At 37.1% G+C, this 16,576-nt stretch overlaps 1 protein-coding gene across 1 annotated transcript; it reads right to left on the reverse strand.

The window, feature by feature from the left end:
• Positions 1-1,533: 1,533 nt before the first annotated feature.
• Positions 1,534-6,835, reverse strand: LOC103948434 (telomere repeat-binding protein 3-like). The gene is made up of 10 exons (XM_009359466.3): positions 6,433-6,835; positions 5,133-5,280; positions 4,182-5,022; positions 3,912-4,097; positions 3,735-3,797; positions 3,566-3,645; positions 3,118-3,344; positions 2,345-2,662; positions 2,186-2,249; positions 1,534-2,039 (listed from the first exon to the last, which is right to left on the reverse strand). The coding sequence occupies exons 2-10, from the start codon at positions 5,211-5,213 to the stop codon at positions 1,875-1,877; spliced, it is 2,025 nt and encodes a 674-aa protein (XP_009357741.2). The 5' UTR covers positions 5,214-5,280; positions 6,433-6,835; the 3' UTR covers positions 1,534-1,874.
• Positions 6,836-16,576: the final 9,741 nt, after the last annotated feature.

Below are 16,576 nucleotides of genomic sequence, written 5' to 3' on the forward strand. Positions count from 1 at the left end.
CAATATTACCACTTCCATTTGATGAGGCATGGAATGACAGAGAATTGGACTGAGTAGAAACATGCAAGGATTTGTACTCACGCGAATCACAACCCCAAAGCCAATCCAAGAGGTAGTATTGTAATCACTAGAATGCGAAGGATGACATTCATCTCGGCTTTCATTGTTTTGATCAGCATACGAAGTCATGTCACAAGGAGGAGAAAGAGAGTGCTTCTCTCCAAGAAGCTCATAAAATGATAGCTCAGCAGCTTCAAGTGCTGCAGGCTCATGATATATTTCGGTCTTTTCTTCCATAAGAATTTGGTTAATGTACTTGAGAACTACATCACTAAAATCGCAGTCCTCGGATGATTCCCCATCCGAATTCGTGCTCAAATCCGGGCCCAAATTACTCGAAATTGGATGGGAAGGTGCACAATTTTGATAAAGAAATCGTTCAAAGTTAGCATTTATGAGCGTGTAAGTGACTGTCAATTGTTGATGCATGTGAATTTCATAATGTATTAACAAATAATATCACTTGTGTGCATGTTAATTAGCCCTTTCTTCCCTCTTCATCACAACTAATTACATTTAATGTCCTCTTTAGTTACACACTTGCTGCCTCGCACAAGTCACACCAAGCTCAACTCAATTTAAGTCTATCATTTTTGAATTATTCTTTTTTCTTTTTTTTTTTTTTTTTTTGGGTGTTATTTTGTTTTAATTTTTTAATTTTGGGCCAAGGACCCAAAGATAATATGGCCATGTGATCAAGAGTGAGGAGATCAGATTCACAAAAGCCCCTCATATAGGTGAACAGAACAATATTGTTTCAAGAATTCAACTTTTATTTCGGGTCCTCATGCATACCTGCGAACACATATCCATAACCGATGAAATTTTACTCGCACACAGATATTTACAAAGATACTTTTACAACATAAGGTTAACTCGCATATCAATCACAACCTAGTATTAAAATCATAACAAAAATATAGATATATAGGTATCATAATCGAGTGAGCTGAACTTGAGATCTACTTTTACCAAAGAGAAAACTGGGTACCACTAAACCAATTGGACATGCGCAATCAGGTATACACTTGAACGAGCGTTATCCGCCTCCATACCCCGCAAAAGAAACAGGTGACCCGAACCCGCACCGTTTTGAGGTGTTTTAGATCCAATTTAGTTCCTTGGTGATATGCTGACCAATTCAAAATACGTAGGTAAGTAGGCAAGAAGTTGAGTAGTACACTACAAACTTTGCCAGATAACAAATCAACAGGATATATTTCTTTTCTTCATCTCTACACGTGATTTTGCACGTGCCAAATGTGTTAATATGTCAGAGCCACCGCCCAAGTTAGTTGGCCAATTCAAAAAATTAGATAAATAATTAGTCCAACAGCAAAGGTGTAAATTATACGCAACTCAATCATGCAATTGCAACCCATCTTTGAATTGAAAACAGTGACGTTGACTGACTTGCAATGCAAGAAACTCACATCACATTCACATGGAAGTTATTAACACAGAAGCAACATATTGAAGATAATTAAAATAAGTTTATTCCTGTTTATGAACATTCACATTTCTCTGCATTACAAGTTGGTGAAATAAAAACAAATTGGATTCAAACAACTGTGAGATTCTGTTAGAATAATCTTTATTCCGACGAACCATTTACATTTGCCGGCCTCCCTCAGACAGAGACGCCGGCAATTGAATTTAAACTGTGGGGGTGAGGATTTTACACAAATTTTGGGTCATTTGTACATTTGTCTTCTTATTTCCCTGTTTCTGTCAACGTTTCCTGTTTTTTTTCTACATCATACAATCGGATACCTTTCAGCTCCATGCCTATCGGTCGGGTGCATCTGTGATCTTCAGAATGCTGGCAAGGCCGGGTGCTTGCTGTGTTGCTTTGCTTGGTGTTGGCACCAGTAAGAATGGGCAGCCAACACTCGGTCCAGAAGCTCCTGAGGAACGGGCTCTCCCCTTCTTTGTTGAGGAGAGATTTTTGCGGTGTGGACTAAGGTTTTCCATTTATCCTGCATAAAACCACCACAAAGCACATCAAATACAACATAAATCATGTAACTTGTGCTTTCCAGAGAAGCACTCAATGGCAATGTACCTGCAAACAAAATAATAATCGAGCGATGTAGGACAAGATAACCATACAAACAAAATTTACCTTCAGGTCCACATAAGTTCGATGATCTGCATTCTCAAATGCACGCAATTTAACATCGCGCCACCTGCAGATTCATAACATTGTTAAACCACTATTATCCTTCAAAATGGAATCATGCATCTCGCACTGATACTATTTAAGTGGTAACGAACATCACACCTTCCGGTTCCAAGTTCCTCAACTGCTGTCACCAATGCTTCGACTTCTGAGACAGAGAATGGTCTCCTGGTTCGACGCTGTGCAAGCTCAGATCGCTTAGTTTTTTGGCTCACAGGAACTATGGCTAGTGGCTCCATGCTCATTTCTGGAATCGCAACTAGCGCCTGGGATTCCAGCATTGTTTTGTTGGTCAATATGTCAATATGAGAGGAAACTGGTTCATGCTTAGTTTCAGCAAGACTCCCTGAATTGGTTATAGGAGGAATGTCAGACAACACATCAGACGTTGGAGAGTCCAAGACGGGTGTGCCTGGGGACCTGAAACAACGATGCATATTTGCTGTAATGAGAACACATGTGAAAAGCTGTTCCTCAAGTCAACAGAGCAGAACCGTAATGCAAAACTTGTCCTATCCATTGAGATTAAAGCTCAACAATTTTTTTTTCCACATATGCATCATAACACAATCATCATGAATAATTAGCACACACTATTGCCTACAAAATTGCATTAATTAAGAATTTATGATACTAAATCAAATAACGCATACCGGAGGGAAATTCATCTCTTAATTGTCTAAACAGCCTCAAATATATTGTATAAGCAGCTATAGACTTAATTAAATACAGAAAACAAACGTCATAAATTCCAGCAGAAAAATACCATCTCAGCATGCATATCAACAACTATGAAAGAAAACAAAGTCGACCCAAATGGGCAATCAAAAAAATTCCAACTTTAGACAAGGGACTTCTCACAACACATCAATTACCTGGCCACCATCTCGCATGAAAATGGAGGATCGCCAGAACACAAAAATGCAGAAGCTTGCACGGGACTAGGCTCCAACATAAAACCCAGAGAATCCAAACTGTCTTTGGAAGAAATTCCCATCTGCATTAGAGTTCTGTTGTCATCTCTTATGTTTTTCCCTTGAACAAGTACTCCAACACTTAAACCATCCCTAAGTATGGCATTCACTGCATCCATGACTGTCCTCTGTAAAATTTCATATCACAAAAGTAAAATATTCAGGCCCAGAAGTGATGAATAGTCAACAACTACTTGCTAAACAAGACCCAATACTAGCGAATAAACAAGCATATTCCATGCCATTTGAGGAAAATTCTTATCGTAAAGAGGAAGGAGAAAACCTGCAACCCGTACATTATTTTATGGCCAATGGCACGTAAAATAAAATAATGCATCTGAATTAATACCTTCAATGAACCGACTGTTTCAGTTTCTGGGACCTCAATGACAAGCTCTGGAACCCTAAAGGATTTGATTCTCAATTTCACTGCAGAAGGAAAGATAATGCACAATGATACTGGTTATACAATCGAATAAGGAAAGTGTTTAACACCAAATCTTAAAAACTTTAATTACCATGAGATTCCTCAGAGCGGAAAGATGTTTGATGACCAATAACTGAAGCTGACACTCCGTTTGCTGCACAGAAGAATAACCATTAAGAAAAACCAATACCACAAGCCTTAAGTCCCAAGAACACATAAGGAAACAGTAACAACAAAATATCTACATAATTGTGCCAAAGTAGCATACCAGCTGGACCAGTTTTATCTCCGTTATCAGGTGAGTTAGAAACACTTTCACCACTAAACCCTCCATCAGAAGTCACTACCGAACTCCGGTCAACCAGTTTCCTCCTCTTATAAAGAGTGTCACGTTGAGATCTTTCACGGTTGTAAAAGGTTTTCCTTTTGTGATAAATAGTTTTTACTCCCCCATCTAGAAAAACCAAAAACATAAGCTCAACATTAAATGAATTTGTATCGATTTATGATGCTAACCAAAGCACAATAAGAAACTTACCATATCTATAGTGCTCACATTCCCTCAACTTTGGAGCCGCTTTCCAGTACTTGGATGTCAGTAACTTCCTTATTCTTCGGTCTCCAACACGTGGTGGAGGCCTAAAGACCTTCACCCTGTTGCTAGGTTTAATGCACCTAGTAAAGTTTTCGTCATCATCTCTGCTACCTAATTCAATATCATTCCTATGCCTGGAAAAAGAAGCATTAGGAACAGGATCCCTGAACAATGACAATTTGACATTGCTGTCTCCATTGAGCATTGCAGGATATTTTGCATGCAGTTCAGTTGGATCCTTGGAACTGCATGGGTTAGCTATCTTCAAAGCTCCAGTTTCTAACAGCTTACTATCTTCCCGTACTTCAATTCCATTTGCTACAGTACCATAACAGGACTCCACAATACCCGAGGATCCCCCCTCTACCTTACCAGAATAATTTTGAAATGTGGGCCTGCTACTGGAAATTACAGACTTTGCCCGGCGCCCAGCTTTTGCAGAGCTGTCTGAACTTGTAATAACTGAAGTGCGTTCCAAAACAGTATCACTGTTGGCACACAGAATTTCTTTTAGAATGCCCTTCTGACCGACATTTTGCGATGTCAGCCCTAAAGAAACGCTTTCTTCGGAGCTTCCCTGATCAGGGCACTCTTCTTTCAGAGGTTTATGTTCATCTTGTCTTTCCTGCTTAACGTCTATGCCAAAGGCAGGCTGCAAATTTCCTTCAGAAGCATTACTGGAGGCAGAACTTTCACTCTCCTGCAATAACTTTCCAGCTAAAGAGGCCAATAATTCAAATGCACAGAATTGGCCATCCTCAACCGACTTCCTATGTGGGCCCCTCTGAAACCAGTAACCGAAATTCGTGAATTCAATACAGGGTTTATCATCCAAAACCAAAAAGGTAAGGAGAAAACAAAAAGAGGCAACCCTAGAATTTCAGGAATGCTTACCCTAGCTGATCTGGGAGCTCTAGGTATAGTAGGGACCTGGAAGCCATTAAATCCAAAATCGAGCCTCTTCTTCAACACCATATCTCAAGCATACATGGCAATTTGAACTCATCAAACACAAAGAAGCATCAACCCCGCATTCAGTTCACTGTCATAAGATATTCATTTCATAGAAAGAACACGTGTCAGGCTTAGCTTGGGGAATATGTGTTTGCATAATCGAAACAAAATCTCATTGATCACAAAAGGAAGATAACAATAAATTCAGAATCCTACGTCATACTACTATATCAAAACCAACACAAAATAAAATCCCACAATGAGATCGAAGTAGTGATATAATGTTCCTTCTTTAAAGATGCATATTAACTAAAATATAGCAAGAATAGACTGCCTCTGTGATCAATAACGTAAAACTCATGATTAGGCCTCCAAGTCTCCTAAACCACCAAACCACCCCTCTAGGTGTAAGTGCCTAATCATTCCCACAATTCTTAGAAATCAAACAGATCCCTCAGACTGATTGAGGAACAATAGCAAAATCCAACACGGTAAGATTTGGAATATAAAACTACTCGAAAGACTTGAACCAAAGCTTGAAACGAAAACATAATAAAAACTAAACTAATCTGCTCCGCGGTATGCAGAAAATCATAAACCAGATCTTAAAACCCTAATCAGAGGTCTTTTCAAAAGAAAATTCCAGGAAATTGAACAGATACAATATCAAGCATGAACCGGAACCAAATTGGAAGTCAAGGCTCCAATCACATCTGAAACTAGTTGTTTAATGTACAAAGAACTTAGAAATGTAAATTGCATTTAACTTCATAAACCCAAAACCCAGAAAACGAATTCCCATTTGATAAATTGAATACACAACAAGAAGAATTCCAAATCAAATCCAATTCGGCAAAAGCAATTACAAATCCAACGCCAATTCCGATCTTAGTTCTGTAATCTGTTTTACGCAGCGATGAATGAATTCAAAGCTAAACTAAAATCCCATAAACCTCAGATCAAAAGAAATGGACTTCATGCAAAACAAAACCCATGATTCTGATCACGACCACAAATTCTCAATCAAACCCAATTCAGCACATCCAAACACGACCCAAATTCCCCAATCAGGTCCCGATCTCAATCGAAATTCAAAATTGCATGCAGTAATTGAACACACCCAATTGCTCAACCGAAGCAAAACCCATAAGTTATTGACCAGAACAGCGCTGAATTCTCAAAAACTAAAACCCAAATTGCATCAAACCAAAATCCTTGCAGAGAAGCTCGATTTACTCACCTCTTGGACAAAGATCTTCTTCTGGGTTAAATCTAAAACCAATATATCTACAAATTTTCAGGGAAAGAAAAAACAGAAAATCTGGGAAATGTGTAAGAGATCTGCGAGAATACGAAGCAAGAATTGGTGGTTTCTCTCTCTAAATCTCTCTACAAAAAGGAAAAAGGAAAAACCCAATTGGATTGTAAAATGTTAATGATTTTGTATATACAAAAACCATGCAGAAGAAACAGTGGCCTTAAACCCCTTCTTATATATGTTTCATGGTTTTCCGACCACAAAACTAGGCGAGCCAGTAAAAGGGCAATAATGTCCGGGTAATTGCAGGTTCCCTAAACCCCCTTCTTCTCTTTTTTCCTTCTTTTTTCTCTCTGTCTCTCTCTCTCTCTCTATCTCTTGGACCAGTTCTTCCTCTTCTTCCTTCCCTCCTTTTCTTATACATCCATCAATCCACCAGCTGAGGTGGAGATAGAGTTCTCTTGCCACGTATACCTCCCAAGTCATATTTGTTTTCCTTTTATTTTCGAGAACTATTATTACCGCTTCGAAAATTTTATTTCATAATTGTCACAAATGTTGTTTTTTTTTTTTTTAAATATAAAATGTTTAGAGTGCAAAATGAGAATTTCAGAATGCTAATAACAATTTTATTATTTTCGGACGATAATTTTTTTTGTTGGAATGGGCAATGAAAATGAAAAAAGAAATGCTAATGAATCCCTCTCAAAATTCGATTCTTCATAGACTCTCTTCAACTACAGAGTTTGAAGCCGAGACAAAATGCTTCTTCTTCTTTTATCATCACTCACTCAGATTTATTTTGTAAAAGAGGAAGATGGAGTATTTGTTAACCTATTATTTCATCTTCTTAAAGCTAAGTCTAACCCTTTTGCTTTGTACCAGTTAGCTACAACCATCGAATTAGATTTCATTTGATATGCTTTTAAAATGATTAGAAACGCTTTTAGTGAAAATATTTTCAATACCAATCCTTAGTAAAACTGCAAATAAATCCTTAAAAAAGTACTTAAAAGTGTTTTTGAAATCTAAAAATATTTTCTCTAAAAGGGCTTTTAGTCATTTTAAAAACACATCCAAACGAACCATTAATCTCTAGTAAACAGTTAAACTCACGTTCAAACGAACCATTAATCTCTAGTAAACAGTTAAACTGAATAGTAGTATTATATCACTCATGAATCCTTGATCGATCGATCTTAGAATAATTAGAATATGAAAAAGAATAAAATATTTAACCTTTGACATCACCCACATACATCTCTATTGGCTATAGCCATGTGATCGTAGATTCTTACCCCCAATAATGTGTAATTGTATATTCTAAAGTAATTAAGTGTCTAATCAAATTACGAAAATACACTTCAAACAATTCACTGTTATCCATTAATATTAGCGAAGTTTTAACGAAACACTCTTCGTACTGTTCATTTTTAACGAAAATGATATTTTTACTCTAAAAAGTCACTCCTAGTACTATTCACTTACAACAGCTTTTTGTTCTTTTGATTAAAACTCAAAGTTTTCAAGTCATTTTCATTAGTTTTCTTTTAATATTGTTGGACCAAATTCTACTCGGGTTGGCGAGTGAACCTACAAGAACAAAGATAAGGGAAGGATCACGAAACTAGATGTCGGGGAGGATAATTCTCGACGTAGGTGCTCCGACGATCAAGTTAGAAATGAGTGATGGATGGTAAGTTATATATTTTGAGAGGGATGAGAGTGTCTAATCTAAGAGTCGAATGGCCTACTTATAGGCGTTTGGGAGTTAGTTTGTGAGTGTTATGCCAAATGTCTGAGTCGTTAAAATAAGGCTTAATGCCAAGTTGCATCAACAACATGGGACAAGACAACGGACCAGAACTCTTTTCCTTCCTCTCACATTCTTTATTTTGTTTTTCTCTTTCTATAAAAAATTAGTATAAGATATTGACGTAATTTAAACGTGATCGTTCAAATAGAAGAAAAGAAAAAGAAAGAAAAGAAAGAAAAAAAAAGAGAACCTTACTCCTTCTCTCGTAGTAGGCGCATCATGGGTTAGGGTACCATTAGTCTGGCCAATCGTACATGCAGTTAGGATTTGGCAAATTAGGATCTGTTTGGTGATTGATGGTATCTAGTGGGAGTTGTTGGGCACGATGTAGATTATATTGGAGAGCCTACGGGCGACTGACCGCGTAGTCCCATTAAGGCTGCAACAATTGACTGGCTTCGAGGATCTCGTTGACATTTTGTTATAGTAACATCCAGAGTGCGTGACTCACTCCGAAACAGATCAACGGATTGATTTGGCGGCTTCACTATTCCAGAGGGGTAGAAATTATGGTCTTGCAAATATATTTAATTATATTCTAATATGGCCCATTATTTAAATGAAAGAACAGATTCAGCCTGTCATATGGATGCCAACTTGTTTATATATTAACACTTTAGCGTGTTCCTAAGCAACAGCTTTTAATGGTTTATACACTATTTATCCGGTCACTAATAAGATTATTTTTACTAACATTACTTTGTCTCTAGAAAAAGAAAAAAAATGAAATGATTTTACACTTCTGCATAGAAAGATTATTTAAAATCTATAATTATAACATTACACGATCAATTAAGATTACGATGTTTTGCCACGTGGAATTAATGCGACACTTTTATATGACTTGTCGTCTGTCCTAGTCGGACATAGATGTTGAAGTGGTGGTAGTGGAAAAAACACGGATTAAGGCAGGGAATATTTGACGGCGTTAGTTACTAGGAGGAGTGGATTTGATTGGGTGGCGCGCAGAGAAGGCATGGAAGATAACGGAATGAGTGGCCAAATGCGGTTTCGCGGTTATCCCGTCAAAACCATCTAGATTAGAAGTTGTCTTGCACGTTTCCTTCACTTTCTTCGAGAAACCCACAGTAACTGTCCTGCCACGCCCGCCAACGTATCCGGTAGCCGGTCACCCTCTTGCTTTTTACACGCGTGTCGGTTACATTTTGGACTGGTTGGTGGGTGAGTGGCTGCGAGTGGATTGGGTTTATGGTCTACTGGAGTTTGGGCTTCACCTACTTTTTTTTATTATTTTAAAGTGAAATGGGCTTCATGTGCTTTTGTTTTATTTTATTTTTTTAAGGAATTGGATCCTCTTCGAAGAAAAGCTTTTGGTATCCTCTTGACCTATTAACACGGACCGTTGGATTTTGATCCAACAGCTACAATTATTTTAATTTTTAAAGAAGCCTCCTATTTATAACCGTTGGATCAAACTCCAATGACCCGTATTATTGGATCAGGAGAATCTCGAGACTTTGCCTCGAAGAGAATCCAATTCCATTTTTTGAGATTAATGTACTTTGATTGATGTTACGTGTGATTTAAGCAAGTCTCATATTTTTTATATGCAACGATAGTTTTACTTTTATAACAAAGTGATGAAGATTTGAATTAAATGCCTCGACTTGTCAATATAATAAATTGATATCACCTAAACATTTACAAGAATCAAACATGAAGCATTTTATTTATAAGTCAAGTGAATAGGCATACTACTAGTTATAGTACTAGTAGCAAGCACTTTGAAGAGTTACTTATGGAGAGAATTTGTCTACAACCAAGATGTATCATTTTATGTCTACAATGCTTATTAAGGGTATGTTTGAGATTGTTTCTAAAAGGGCTAAATTGATTTCGATTTCTAACATTCAATATCACTTCTAAATTTGTTTGGTAGACAGACTTAGAAGTGCTTATGACTCAAAAAATGCTTGTTTGAAGAAACACATGTTGAATGCTCATTCAAGAAAGAACTTTCAAGTGCTTTTCTAAGTAATTGATTTTTAATTAAAAAAAATCAAAACAACTATAATTAAAGCACTTATGAAAATAAGTGTTTTTTTTAGAGAATGAACCTCAAACATGTCCTAAATATCCACAGCACAAGTTATGGTCATGTGGTAAGTTTTGTAGATAATAGATAGTGATTTTTTAGTTTAAATACCAATTATATGAATTTTTTTAGCTAAAGTACTATGTTTTTAGTTTATTTAGCTAAAGTACTATGTTTTTAGTTTAGGTACCAATCAAAAAGTCAACCAAAACAATTCTATAAATACTACTATAATCGAAAATAACTACATGATTGTCACTCAATCCTACCGTGATTTTCAATCCGCCAAACTTTTCCTTGTGACTAATTGATCAAATTTTTTGACAACCGACTAATCAAATTTTCTGATCTCAATGTCATTGTCCAAAAGTGACCTTCAAAAAAAAAACATATTAAGTAATGAATTTTCTCATAAATTCTCTAATTTTATTTTGTATACATGTAAAAAAATAATAAACTCACACAACAAAACATAATTGAAGATGAAAATGTTCCACATATTGTTTTTTAAGTCATTGTTGAACCATGACTTGAAAATTTTCGTTGATCAGAAAAAAGATTCGTTCAAAATGACTGTGGTCGGCCGACAATTTCTGGCACATGCATTGGTGACATGTGGGTCATGTGCAATGAGAATAAAAATATAAATGGTCTTATGCTTATAAGTGTATACATTTGCCCACAATTTGGGGCTTAATCTAAGTAGAATGGGAAGGGATTGGTAGTTTTCCTTAAAAGTTCTATTAAAATTGGTTTAGTCTCAATTTGCCTTAAAAGATTTACTCATGATGACACAATATGTTTCTCCTACTTATAGAGAAAAATTACTTGAATGCCACGAGGAGTGTAGCCCTTACACTCCCTTATTCCTTTAATATAAATCTTGTGACATTTCTTTACCACTCACCATACACGTCGCGCGGGATGAGTACTAAAAGAAGAAAGAGCATACACATGTTGTATTGAGTTATTATCATACTGATTATGTGTGAAGGTGGAAACATTTTAGTTACACTATCAAACGAATAATATTGTCTTAAGAGATATCGCTAAGATCGACATTATTAACAACTAATTTTGTGATCATAAATATCGTAATTTTTTCCTCGTAATTAGAGTTTAGTGGCGACATATTAAAGAAAATTCTAATTAGAAATCTTGATATATAGAAATAGTATATTCACAAATAGGTAATCATCAATAATGCAAGTGATAGTTGTCAAGTCACTTAAAGACGCTAAGTAAATGAATAAAGTAGGGGTGATTAGTGTACTAAACAAATGGATTAAGCCAATGACTAGCCAACAAATTGGGAACCAAGTGGGACTGTAGGAGTGTGTTTGCTCAATTAGCTAGCAATCACGTGCCCTTTTTCTTTTGTTCTGGGACATATCACCTTTCCATGCACCATACATTTCACGTAAATCTTTATTAATTTTCTTCTTTAATCCATCAAATCTTTTGTTTGCAATATTCCTTTCTTGTTGATAGACCCTTATCGTCGTTGCCTTTTGGTAGCTCCGTCCAAGCTTTGGCTAGCTAGCTGTGCTATTGTCCCATGTCCCATGAGAGAGAGACACAGGTTGCAGCTAAAACAAAAGGGATGGAAGGGTGGGCGGTAGGATGGAAGGGAACCATTTGCCTATTTAATTATCATCATAAAATTCATTATTTTTTAGAGAACAAAATGTTCGTCAATTTCTTTGAACTTAATTACATGTATCTAATATTTTTTATTTGGCTAATATTTTGCAAGGACAAATTATAAGATGCAACTTGAAAAATAAACGGTCTGAATCATTAAAGTTCGACGTAGTGTAACCCCCACAACTCATCTCTTTTTTATTTTTTATTTTTTATTTTAAATAAAGATCTCTTTAGATAAAGGGCTTGATATATATATATATATATATATATATATATATATATATATATATATATATATATATATATATGTGTGTGTGCTTGCTTTTCAAGATTCAACACAACAAGAAGGATCGTGGGTGAATAATTCCTTAGAATCTTGAATCATGTCTACAAAAATGATACTCTTGGATATATTACTTTATTAGATATATTTGTATATAAGAGTTATGTTAATTAGCATTTGTCTCTCAATGGCCTAAACTACAAGAAATTCTTGTATAAGTCGACTACCACTAACGAAGTTTTATTAAAAATAGTCGGTACAGATAGTAGTACAGCACGTCTATACAAGTAAGAACACCAAATAGGGCCACGCTCGCTGCCAAATCATTGATATTAAATCAGGCAACTCAAGTAAGGCCCTCTAACTTGAGCCCGATTAATCAGCATGCTATCATACTATGTCAATATTTATGATAGATGGCCTATTACTAACATTGATATTACCTCCTACCTGCACATCTCCAGATGATGTTTATCACAAAATGCCTTAACGTTATCAAGGAATATTTTTGCTCAGCACCCTCAAGTGGTGATGATGATGTTCACCACTTTATTTATCAGCGTTATATGAATTTAAATGTCAAAATTTGTGTAGTGAATAAATATAACAAGCCCAACCCAAGCCTTGATAGTTGCCTTGATAGTTGAGTAGCTTTTTGTTCTCTCAAGCTACCCAAAAATGTTTTTGGGCTCCAATTGGATGACGTGGTCCAGGGTAATTTGGGAAGACCAACCCAACTTCAAATCCTTTTTGTCGAAGTTGTCGTATAACATTGGTTCCATGTCCTACCACGTAAGCATATTGGTTTCGCGGAGGAACTAATGCTTCACATTTTGTAAAATTTAAATATCTCAGAGCACGTTTGATAACAATTTAGTTTTAGTCCTACTATGTAAGCAAATTGGTTTCTGAAAGGAAGTAATGCTTCACACTTGTAGAATTTAAATATCTCAGGGTACATTTGAGAACAATTTAGTTTGTAAATTTGTGTTAGTGATGGAGGGAAAGATATAGAAGAAATGAGGATATAAAACAATGGAGATTGATGGTGGGATTCTAGGAGATATATTGAAGAAATGTATAAGGAAAATAACACAAATTATAAAAACTAAAAATCATAAACCAAACATTAGTTTACGTTACTTTCACTTTTAAAATTTTGTTTTCATTCATTGTTCTTTATTTCTTTCTTTCCTCAGACCACTCTTATGTATCCCTTTATTCGTCCATACACTTTTCCTGCATCTCAAGCACAATAAAAATAAAAAAGAATAAAAACTAACCAAATGATTACCGAACCGACATTTGGTTCAGGAACCAAATCTAAGCTAGAGAAATTTCATGACCAAAAATAAAACAGAATATCACAACTATTTAGATAAAAAAACACAATCATGTCAAATGATACTTAGTAGAAGAAAACACTGTGAAAACTGTATTTAGCCAGAATAATTCCTTTCATTGATAGAATGCTCAATATATACAATACCTTTCCTTGTACAACAAGAAGACCTAGAAACTAGGAATACGATAACAGAAAGTATCAATTACAAATCAATTAAATAAAGCATTCCTATCTAGTTACATTGACTTTCTAACACTCCCCCTCAAGTTGGAGAGTGGATGTCAAGAACTCCCAACTTGCCCAACATGGACGAAAATTTTTCTTTGCCTAAGGCCTTTGTAAATATGTCTGCCAATTGTTGAGAAGAACTGACATATCGAGTAGCTATAGAGCCGTCTAAAATCTTGTCCCGAACGAAATGGCAATCCATCTCTATGTGGCGTGTTCTCTCATGAAAGACAGGATTAGCAGCAATATGCAATGCTGCCTGGTTATCACAAGACATAATGGCAGGTCCTGAAATGGGTACATGCAAATCTGTTAACAAATACCGTAACCAAATGAGCTCGCAACATGTTCCAACCATAGCCCTATATTCGACATCAGCACTAGAAAGTGAGACCGTTTTCTGCCTCTTAGTCCTCCACGAAATCAACGAATTCCCCAAGAATATACAATACCCAGTCGTAGAACGTCGAGTTATCGGACAACCAGCCCAATCCGAATCACAAAAGGCTCTCAAAGTTAACTTATTATCTGACTGAAAATATAAGCCCTGACCTGGTGCAGACTTCAAATACCGCACAATTCGAAGTGCTGCATCCATATGTGGTTGACGCGGTTGATGCATAAAACGGCTGAGTACATGCATGGAGTATGTGATGTCTGGTCTAGTAACGGTAAGATAAATCAACCGTCCAACCAATCTTCGATACAAAGATGGGTCTTTGAGTAATTCACCTTTATCTGAAAGTTTGTTTTCCTCCATTGGAAATCCTACTGGTTTTGCACCCAAAAGGCCGCAATCCTTGATTATTTCAAGGGCATACTTTCTTTGTGAAATACATAGTCCTCTTTTTGAACGAGAAACTTCAATACCCAGAAAATATTTCAGATTGCCAAGATCCTTAATACGAAAGCGAGTATGAAGAAACCGTTTGAGAACATTAATGGTATCTAAATTGTTGCCCGTAATAATAATATCATCAACGTAAATCAACAAAGCTGTGAAGGATGTACCGTTCTTTTGGGTGAAGAGAGAATAATCTGCTTTGGATTGAGTAAAACCAGCGGCAAGGATAGCTTCTGTGAATTTTGCAAACCACTGTCGAGAGGCTTGCTTGAGACCATATAAGGACTTGTTGAGGCGGCATACAAGGTTCTCCCCCTGACGCCGAAGACCAGGAGGAAGGGACATGTAAATTTCTTCCTGAAGGTCGCCATGAAGAAAGGCATTATGAACATCAAATTGTTGAAGAGACCACCCTTGACCAGCGGCAAGAGCAAGTAGACAGCGAACTGTGATCATTTTGGCGGTGGAAGAGAAAGTGTCATGATAATCAATCCCCTCGGCTTGAGTGAATCCTTTGGCCACTAAACGAGCTTTGTAACGCTCGATAGAACCATCAGCATTATGCTTGATTTTGTAGACCCACCGACAATCAATGGGACGCTTGCCGGGAGGAAGCGGAGTAAGAGTCCAGGTATTGTTGGAAGAAAGTGCCTCAAGTTCGGAATCCATAGCTGCGCGCCAATGAGGGTCTTGAAGAGCCTCTGCAAAAGAAGAAGGTTCTACACTTCGACTAATGTGAGCAACAAAAGAAAGATGCAATGGTGAATATCTGTGATAGGAAATAGAATTACAAATGGGATAACGAGTACCTTTGGTGGAACCGGATGACGAAGGCGACGAAGATTGGAGTGGGGGCAGCATCACCTGCGAGCAAACGTAGTCACGGAGACGAACATTGGGCTCCTTGTGGCATGTGGAAAAACAGGTGGGTTGAGTAGAAATAGGAAGGTCAGGGGTGGGGTCCGTGGGGGGGTCCGTGAGGGGGTGAAAGGTGGGAGGATGTGAGGATGAGTCAGGCGGTAGGGATGGGTCAAGCGGTGGGTCAAGCGGTGTGGAAGTGTGGGGGACAATATCTAGTGGAGTAGTGGTGGAATGGTCAAGGGTGATGGGATCAAGTGGGATGGGTAAAGGTGTGGAATGAGGTAAATCGGATAAGGAAGGGGAGGGTGCAGCGGTGGTGGATGGATCAAAAGGAAATGTGTCTTCAAGAAAAATAACATCCCGATTGGTGAAAATTTTATGTGTCTCAAGATCATAAAGCTTATAAGCCTTTTGACCTGGGGGATAACCAAGAAAAACACATCGATGAGCCCTCAGAGAGAACTTAGAGGAAGGATGGGCAGACGTGGCATAGGCAAGACAACCGAAAACACGCATATGGGAATAAGAAGGTGGTTTGTTGTATAGTATCTCAAATGGTGATTTTCTGGAAAGTAATGGTGTAGGGAGACGGTTTATGAGATAAGTGGCGGTGAGAATACACTCCCCCCAAAACTTAACTGGTAAATAAGACTGAAAACGCAAAGCTCGGGCAGTTTCTAGGATGTGGCGATGCTTGCGTTCTACAACACCATTTTGTTGTGGTGTGTAAACACAAGAGTGTTGATAAATGATCCCATTGTCAGAGAAGAAATCCCGCATGGAATAAAATTCACCCCCATTATCGACTCTAATTTGTTTGATTTTGGTGTGAAATTGAGTTTCAATATAAGCAAAAAAAGTTTTAAGGGTAGGTTGTGTTTCATGTTTGTGTCGCATTAAGAAAACCCAGGTGAAACGAGAAAAATCATCAACGATAGTTAAGAAATAATGAGCACCAGTAAGGGAGGCAGTCTTATGAGGACCCCAAATATCACAATGCAAAAGTTCAAAAAAACTAGAAGTTGAAATGGAGCTACGACTAAAAG

This window comes from the organism of the source record quoted next, unplaced genomic scaffold (assembly GCF_019419815.1).
Source record: "Pyrus x bretschneideri cultivar Hongxiangsu unplaced genomic scaffold, Pyrus_bretschneideri_v1 Contig4, whole genome shotgun sequence".
Lineage (NCBI taxonomy): Eukaryota > Viridiplantae > Streptophyta > Magnoliopsida > Rosales > Rosaceae > Pyrus > Pyrus x bretschneideri.

Excerpts from the sequence above, each read along its gene's own strand:
- LOC103948434 (XM_009359466.3), bottom strand. The coding sequence starts at position 5,213 with ATGGTGTTGAAGAAGAGGCTCGATTTTGGATTTAATGGCTTCCAGGTC. Across the intron at positions 5,023-5,132 it reads GAGCTCCCAGATCAGCTAGG|AGGGGCCCACATAGGAAGTC; the intron begins GTAAGCATTCCT and ends TACTGGTTTCAG. Across the intron at positions 3,798-3,911 it reads AGATAAAACTGGTCCAGCTG|CAAACGGAGTGTCAGCTTCA; the intron begins GTATGCTACTTT and ends TCTTCTGTGCAG.